The sequence below is a fragment of the Cornus florida genome, unplaced genomic scaffold (assembly GCF_030987335.1).
Source record: "Cornus florida cultivar Cherokee Brave unplaced genomic scaffold, ASM3098733v1 CherokeeBrave_3.0.0_Hap2_Chr06, whole genome shotgun sequence".
NCBI lineage: Eukaryota > Viridiplantae > Streptophyta > Magnoliopsida > Cornales > Cornaceae > Cornus > Cornus florida.
In genome coordinates, this window is record NW_026775576.1 from 94,985,173 (window position 1) to 94,994,147 (window position 8,975).

The window sequence follows — 8,975 nt, forward strand, 5'->3', positions numbered from 1 at the left end:
AATTATATGTTGTACCTACCTCTCGATAAGTTTTTTAAGAATCGTCTCACTTAGGAGAGAGAGAGAGATGATGAAAGATAAGTCAGCGTCTCTTCAGTATCCATTCTCAATATCTAACTATTGTTTTATGGTGTCTGTGAAACAAAGGGCTAAAATTTAATGCATAGAACATCCTATAGACTTCTGATACTGCAGGGTTAATGGAGGAATAGTATGAAAGAGAAGAGACAGGCCACAAACAAGAAATGAGATAGTTCTCAATTTGGTTGAATGGTCCTCATCCCTCTTATTCGGTTTCTCCTTAGTCCCACCTGCTACATTCTTGAGTGGCAGGTTCAGAAATGCAGTTGTGGAGTGAGACAAAGGTGCACTTCTTTACATACGGGCACCTACACAAAAGTGCTGCCAACAAGGTGTGCAAATTATCAAGTGAAGGAGACCGGCATTTGATCTTCAACCTTCCTAATTCACAATACTGCTTGTGTATGTGAAGAAAAGTTTGAACGTGGTGCATTGATATCTTAATGAATTTAATGAATGTAGAGTAAAATACTCTGCTTGTGTATGTGAAGAAAAGTTTGACATATTGTGTTTGATGTAATAGATGATTACTGCTGAAATTTCTTTTGACAGAGCATCATCCTTTATGCTTCATCGTTATAAGGACAATATATATATATATACTGTTTTGGCTTCTATAACTATTTGGTGCATTTAAAGTGCTTTTGGGGGTATAATTTGATGACTGTTGCAACTTTTTTGATGAATATGTGACAACTTTGATGTGCAGCAAGTTATGACTGGGACTCTGGTTTCTTCTTCTCCATCTTTTATATATGTCTCAGGTAACAAAACCCAGAGATTTTTTCTGAAATTTGGCTGGCATAACTGCCACCCTTCCCTCCACTTATCTACCTAAATAGTTCTCTAAACCATTTTAATTAGGCGGCGTGGCAGATTTTTCAAGATCAAGTATTCACCCTGCTCTCCGTTTCGCGTTGCAATGGTTTTGTTCCTCGATTTTCTAAAATTTCTATTCCATCTATGAAAATTATACTTTGTGCAGGGAGCCACTACAACTGAAATTGAGGTAGCTCCTATTATTTGTGAATCTATTTTCCCCTGAATTTAATTTCCCTAGATGGATTCTATTATTTGTTCCTGGTATGAACAAGCTATGCAGATGTGTAGTAAGAGACACATAATCTGGCAGTCCAAAACCAAAATAGGTGCTTGTGACTCCATTTCTCCAATGTAATATACTGTTCTTGACCAAGGCTTGCTGCCGAATGATATTTTCTCTCCTTTCAAGATAAAAAAGTTGAGGGTTCAAGACTCCCCAAGCGTGGAGTTTACTTGCCAGGATGCAAGCACAACACACACAAAATAAACTATTATTAGCGATAAACTTCATTTTTTTGGTGAGTTGCATCCAATGCCCAAGAATAGAGTGGGAAAACAAATGGGTCTGGAATCAGTTTTAGTGACATTTGAAATATCTTCTTTCAAACTGTACAATATTATAGATTTCAAAAATTCCAACTTCGATCATGATTCATCAAACTCTGCTATATAATGATTCTATGTGACAGTACTATACACAATATTCCTTTAGCAGGGCTCGATTGTACGTCTATACATAGTTTTTGTTAATGGACCACTTTTTCCAGTGGTATCAACTTACGTCACTGGACTCGAATGGATGCGGGTGTGCTCTCTCACTCCTGTTCTTACCCTGTGTGATTTTAATTTTGTCACTTTCACGATTCCTTCTATTCTCGCATTCATTTCGACTCCCGTTCCGTGTGACTTGGGGTGTGTGTCCCAAGTGTTGAATCCTTCAAATCCTGGTGTAATCAAACATTACCCTGCCATCCATAAACTCTTGACAACCTGAACCTCAATAATGATGACGATGATGGAGAACGAGAATAAAGAGCTTAACTCCTCTAAACATTAAATTTTTGGCAAGTTTGGCTTTTATGCTAACATCGATCAACCTGCTCAATTATAGCGTTCAAGTATATATAGATATATATTTTGGGAGAATTGTAAAAAAAAATCTCGACTATCACCCAGTTGCAAAAAACATTCTAATGAATTGCAAGAGGAAGACGAATGACACTAAGGTTGATGGTCAACCTGGTGGTGTAAGTACAAGCCCCTAAGTTCATAGTCCAAGCAAGAACAATTGAAAAGTATACATTCACATTGATTAACCTAACATGAACTATATCTAATGGTTGAGAGCATAATTATACTTCAAAGTAATTGAAGTGATTCATGAAGTAGATAGTGGAGTTCAAATAACAGAGTCCTAATGTTGTTTATGCAAATTATTCCAATTATAAACAAGTCAAAATTGGTTCCAAATGGTTAATGTTCTAAATCTCTAATGTGTGTGGCTCTTTCATAGGGCCAATCAACAATGTTTAAATTGGATGGTATCAACCTATTTTCAAGTAGTTCAAATAGTCAAAACTGCACCATCACCAAAATAAAAATTTGAAGCTTCATACATTAATTCATCAATTATAAACAGTAACATTTAGTTTGACATGATAAAATTTTAGCCACAAACACTTTTACATGAGAGCACAACATGAAAAAACGAAGACTAGAGTACATAAAAGGATTAGAAAAATGATGTTCCAATGCAGCAATTTGTGCTAACATATTGGAAGAGGAGCACCATTCCACTCCTTGAGACAATCCAACATTGGATCAATAATTTTACCTTCACACATTGCAGTGAATACCTTGTCACACTCCTCGCCCGGCGACCGGACTTTCTCTCCCGTCAACAACTCTGTTCCCAGCTCTTCCCTCACAAATTTGTACAATGGATAAGACCGGCACTCCTTAATCCGGTTAGCAATTGTCGAATTCCCACTCTCATACATACTTCTTGCACTCTCAACCTCTTTAGGCAAAAGGGTCTTGAGTTCATCCTCCATAACTCCAATCTTTTGGAAGATTGAAGTGCTCACATTCTTCTCACTGTCGCTGTTTTTCAGCGCGTGCTCAACCAGGACTTGCCTTAGTTTTTGCATCAATGGGTAGGTGGCACTGCAGGGGTCATCAATGTATGCAAACACATGCTCTCTGTCCACCACTCTAAGCAAATCCTTCTCACAAAACCTTGACGGATGAAGCTCTCCATTGACACCCATGGTTAGAGTCTTCTTTGCGACTTGGCTGACCGTGTTCTTGACAGTGTTCCTCAAATTCTCCTCCAAGTGCCTCAAATCTATGGCCTGGCAAAGTGCAACTAGATAAGTGGATGACATGAGCTTCAAGATATCAACAGCTTCAGCTGTTTTTCTTGAGGAGATCAAGCCCAGAGAGTTCACATCTTGGTTGTGTTGCTCAGCACTTTGGACATGGTTAGTGACTGGATTAGCAAGAAATTGGAGTTCTGAACAGTACGAGGCCATAGCAATCTCAGATCCCTTGAACCCATAGTCCAAGCTCGGATTTCGCCCACCAGAGAGATTTGATGGCAGCCCATTGTTGTAAAAGTCATTAACAAGCTCGGAAAATTGTGCAAACATCAACTTTCCTATGGCTGCAATAGCCAAACGAGTGTTGTCCATCGACACTCCAATTGGGGTACCTTGGAAATTGCCACCATGTAAGGCCTTGTTCCTCGAAACATCGATCAAGGGGTTATCGTTGACAGAGTTTATCTCTCTTTCAATGGACTTGGTCGATGATCGGATGACTTCAATCTGAGGGCCGAGCCATTGGGGAGATGTTCGTAGAGCATACCGGTCTTGCTTTGGCTTCTGCAGGGGATCCATTTCGTGCAACTTTTGTGCAGCCTTAACATAAGAGCTTCCATCCAAAATGTGTTCCATAATAGCTGCAGCCTCAATTTGGCCTGGATGGTGCTTCAGTTTGTGTGTCAAATGGTCAGTGAATTCGGGCTTCCCCTGCATTACTTCAGCGAAAATGGCTGACATAATTTCGGACAACACTGCTAGAACGTTGGCCTCGAAAAGGACCATTGAGGCCAAGCCAGAACCAACAGCCGTGCCATTCACAAGTGCAAGGCCTTCCTTAGGCTGCAACTCAAAGAAACCGCCATCAACCCCAGCAAGGCGAAAGGCCTCCTCGGCATTGAGGGTTTCTCCGGTTGGTCCAACCGCCTTGGAATTAGGCCGGCCGGTGAGTAGTCCGGCAATGTAGGACAGGGGGACCAGGTCACCTGAGGCGGTGATCGTGCCGCGTAAAGGCAAGCATGGAGTGATGTTGTGGTTGAGGAACTTGGTGATTGCTTCCAGGATTTCAAATCTGATGCCAGAGTATCCTTGGAGCAGAGTGTTGATCCTAACAAGCATAGCTGCTCTTGTTGCTGAGTGTGGAAGTGTGTGGCATGACTCTGTTCCATTGCCAAATATACCAGCATTCAGAAACCTGCCATCAAAATAATATATTCCATACGAAACATTAGTTATAATTTTCACTCTTCTGTATCGTCAAAATAATTTCATAATGAAAAAATTAAAAAATAAATAAAAAATATTATATAGACTAAATAAAGACGCTAATCAAACCCATAGAGTACTCTGTGGGCCCCACCATAATGATGGGACCAAATATACTTATGTGATTTGTCGGAATAAATAGCATGACTCTAACTTTTAAATACTAAAAACAAATTATTTTATTTACCATCATCTCATGTGACTGTTTTAAAAATAACATAAATCCATACATCTTCTAAATAAGGTAAGTACCTTAAAACGACTGGATTATTAGTACCATATTTACCAATTACCATCTCATGTCCACTGTTACACCTACGTGAATTTATTGGTCATGTCACGGTTGGTAAACACCCAACACAACACGTATAATTTTATTCTATATATGTAAATAGCATATATATATATATATAAGAATGAAAATTGTTACAACGTTAGCAAGAGTTGTTTACCTAATAAGCTCCTTTTGTAGAGCCCCGCCATTTTTGGTCCTCCTATGGGACGTGGCACCAAACCCAGTAGTGACACCATAGCTATCAGTCCCTTTGTTCATGCTGTCCATCACCCAGTCACTGCTGGCCTTCACTCCGGCCCTCGCCGACTCCGACAGCACCACCTCAACCCCGCTGTCACGGCTGGAAATGGCTGCCACCTGCGATATCGTCAGTGTCTCGCCGCCCAGTCGCACCACCGGCTTCCGGTACTCCACCACCATGCGCTTCACCTCATCCAAGTGACTACCCTTCATGGACTCAGCCGCCACTCCCCAATTCAATGGATCATTCAAACAAATACCCGAAACGACAGCATTTACATTCTCAACATTTTCCATTATAGCTATGAAAGTTGTAAAAATAATGGGTATGTGACTATATATATATGGTAGCAAAAATATTTATAACTCAGACAAGATTCAGAGTGTAGAGAGAGAAAGAGGGTAGAGAGAGGAAATAATGGCTGGTATGGTGTTTGCCTATTGATTTCCTGAGTGGTGGTAAGTGAGGCATGTGGTTTAAATAGAGGGGGGGTTGAGTGCGTACATGGACATCAAGAGAGGTTGTGGTAGGTAGGCGAAAGGGGGGGTTGGGGGATGACGGCACAAGGCCTAAAATGGGGGTTTGTTGAGAAACGCTGAGGGCCGTTGATGATGTAGAAATCTGACGGTTGAGAAAGTGCCACGTGGGGCTGTGGCATGGAGGAACATACACGGTATTTTACTTGTCAAGAGATGGAAGAGGATGGTTGGTGGGGTTAGAGAAAGATCAAAAATATTATTCCTTTAAATTAATGGGAGGATGCAAGGTCCAACATCACCCACAAAAAACAAAAAAGGAAAAAAGAAAAAAAAAGACACACACACAGAGTGGAGAGGATTCGTGTCCTAAGGTGAGAAATGAGAATAAATATTTCAAGTTAATTGACAATAAATATTAGGTCAACTTTTAATAGTCTTTCACCTCACACAATGCATAGATATGACAATATAAGACTTTAAAAGATTTTCCATTTAAAGAGCTATTCAAATCTATGCTGAAATTTTAGAGTGCATGGGGTTGTTAAGTTTGCATAAGGGTTTCCTTCTAAATTAAAATATGACCCTATCATTCAATTTTATACTGAAAATTTAGACTACATGAGGTAGGTAGGTTGGTATAGGGTTCATCTAACTTAATGTGACCATATTATTCAATTATTAGGAGTGTGAAATTCGATTTTTTGGTATCCCAAATAATTAGTCTTACAATTAAAGAGAAAGAAAGACCTTTCGTCACAAAAATATATATATATATATATATAGGATTTATAGAATAACTCTTGATGCAAAGGTGTCCCCAATTGTAAACTAGAAAAAAGAAGGTCAAATTATTTGAAAAATAAAAAATAAAAAAATACGGCAATTTGAAGATGATGTGTATGAAACAAATGGTTGCGTTAAGAGTAATGAGTTTGGAGAAGTCAGGAAAATGTCAACCGAGTATAACAATAAAGCCACCAAATTCCGCAGGCCGCCCAACTCAAGATTTGAGTCAATATAGGCAACCCTATTAGAGACCTATTCAGTCAATGCCTAATTGCCTGTACATTACCATTACGTAGTATTATTTTATTCTTCCTCATCATATATATATATATATATATATTGGTAATCACTTGAAAACTTTGATTATTATTTTGTCAGGAGTCTCGCTCTGATTAATTTACAAAATTTGTGTAAGGTTCTCCTTGTACAGATCGGGTAAAATTAAGACTATATTAACGAACGTAACCTCTAAAAAATTATTTGTACTTAGAAAAAATTGAATATGAGACCTAATATTTTAAGTGGAAACAAAACTTAAGTCTTTTTTAATTAGACTAATCCTTAAAAATTATTTGCCACTACATAAACAGTTTTTGAACTCCAGGGGAGATAAGTCCATGTATGATTTATTTCTATAATACATACATACTCAGTTTATTAAGTTAGACAATTATATTTTTTTTTCTTGGCAAGGTACGTAGGAAATAAAAACTGATTTTGTATGTTTATATATATATATATATATATATATAACAAATTAACAAGGTGAGGACAAAAGAAAGACAAAAGTTTTGAAGACGCTAATGAAGGGAAGCTCTCACTAGGAAAATTCCGGCAGACCACTTTTTCAAAATTTCTTGGTGTCAGTTGCCGATAACCACGTGATTAGATTGTACGACCTGCCATGTCTTGGTAGGTAAGGTTGTCATTCCATGTCAAAAAAATAATAAAAATAAATAAATCAGACTATTTTGTCAATTTCCAATTAATTCCATTTTATCCGAACTTTTTTTTTTTTTTTAATTGTCCAAAGATATTTACAATGATAGTTATTGATAAAACCTAAATATTAAAATTATCGATGAAAACCATTGTGTTATACTTTCATGCATGATATTAGTTCCTAGTTACTCAAAACAAAAAGAAAAAGGGAAAAAAGAAAGAAAAAAAGAAAAGAAAAAAAAAACAAGTAGTAGGTTTTGTCAATTTCTTTCATATTTTCATGCCTTGCTTTAATTAGGCATTTAATTTACAATTAGTAGAAATGAAAATAAGGAAAACATTTTACATTCACCTCAAAATTTATACATATAGTTGATGACAAGATGTACAATTCATCAAGTCATCATGACCAATAAAAATTAAATGCCAGAAAATGATTGGATTACTTCAAAATTAATGTCAAAATAATATTCATTTGACTTAAATTATTATGAGTAGAACGAGTGATCGGGACATAGGTGATGAAGTGGAGATCATTGACATCTTATTTATCATTTAAAGACGATTGTAGGTGCAAAATTTCGCTCAATCAATAATGACTGAGAAAAATAAAATAACTCACTCAAAAATAATAAAAATAAATAAGAATAATGTGTAGAGAAGTGTGGAATTGCTTAATCCTTTATTAGAGGTCTTAGCCTCTATTTATATACAAAAGATTGCAAAATTATGGTAGGACTCGCGTTGCTTGCCCTCCAATTCTTTCTATATAACCATTCTTTTCTAATAGAGTTCTTTTCATTGTTGAATTTTCCATACATAGAACTTGCCTTGTACAGAACTTCCTATCCGAATTTTCCTTCTACGGTAAATTCTTCAAATGGTAGGATTTGTGCATTCTTGGGCTGAATATATTTTGATCCGGCTGGGCTTGGGTAACAGGCCGGATGTTAAATACTCATATCTGGGCTGACGACAAGCTGGGCTGATGGCTTCTTGATTCGGCCTTGATGGAATGGTCTTGGGCTGTAAATACCCTCAACTTGGGCTTGAGCATGATGGGCCTTATATGTCCTTGGCCTGTAGATATAGGTAGTGGTGACGTGTGCGTTTTTTATTGGAGGGAGTTTTTTCCCTCCACACTTTGCCCCAAATTCCCTTTTTAATTGAGTGACGGCTCCTATTAAAGAGGGAATTGAAACCGGTTTTCACTTTGCTTCAGAAACGGTTCGTGGCCTTTCGTTATTACTTCCGTCGCACAAGATTTTGCAAGAGTTGCATTTGCCCTTGCTGCACTTCTGCGTCCTTCATTTCATCGCTTCATTCGCTTTGTCAGGTTAGTCTCGCATCTTTCTCTTCAATCTTTCATTATGAGTACTTCATCTACTCCCGAACGTGTAGACCTTGGGGATTCTGAATCCACACCTTCATCTTCCCCCTTCGCATTAGGGCTCCCCCTCCTAGGGTTTCTACAGATCGCCCTTCGTTGAATCCATCAGGTACTTCCCCTCTTCCAACCGAAACATCCACCTCAGGCTCTGATTACGTTCTTACCCATGAAGAGAAGAAAGCAATCATCTCTATTCGCCACATCAAATTCTCTATTGCTTCGGTAATGGAAGAATTTGATGTTCCTGAAGGAGTAGACATTGCATAATATCCCGAGGGTGCAGATTTCACCTCCGGCGAGGGAATTGAGGAGGATGAGTTGCTTCTTTCTGTAGGGCACCTTAACGCCCTCC

At 38.2% G+C, this 8,975-nt stretch overlaps 1 protein-coding gene across 1 annotated transcript; it reads right to left on the bottom strand.

Moving 5' to 3' along the window:
• Positions 1-2,489: 2,489 nt before the first annotated feature.
• LOC132313035 (phenylalanine ammonia-lyase) lies at positions 2,490-5,511 on the bottom strand. The gene is made up of 2 exons (XM_059811646.1): positions 4,943-5,511; positions 2,490-4,419 (listed from the first exon to the last, which is right to left on the bottom strand). Exons 1-2 carry the CDS (start codon positions 5,320-5,322, stop codon positions 2,670-2,672), a joined length of 2,130 nt encoding a protein of 709 aa, XP_059667629.1. The 5' UTR covers positions 5,323-5,511; the 3' UTR covers positions 2,490-2,669.
• Between the last annotated feature and the right edge of the window lie 3,464 nt (positions 5,512-8,975).

Excerpts from the sequence above, each read along its gene's own strand:
- LOC132313035 (XM_059811646.1), bottom strand. The coding sequence starts at position 5,322 with ATGGAAAATGTTGAGAATGTAAATGCTGTCGTTTCGGGTATTTGTTTG. Across the intron at positions 4,420-4,942 it reads CTACAAAAGGAGCTTATTAG|GTTTCTGAATGCTGGTATAT; the intron begins GTAAACAACTCT and ends TTTTGATGGCAG.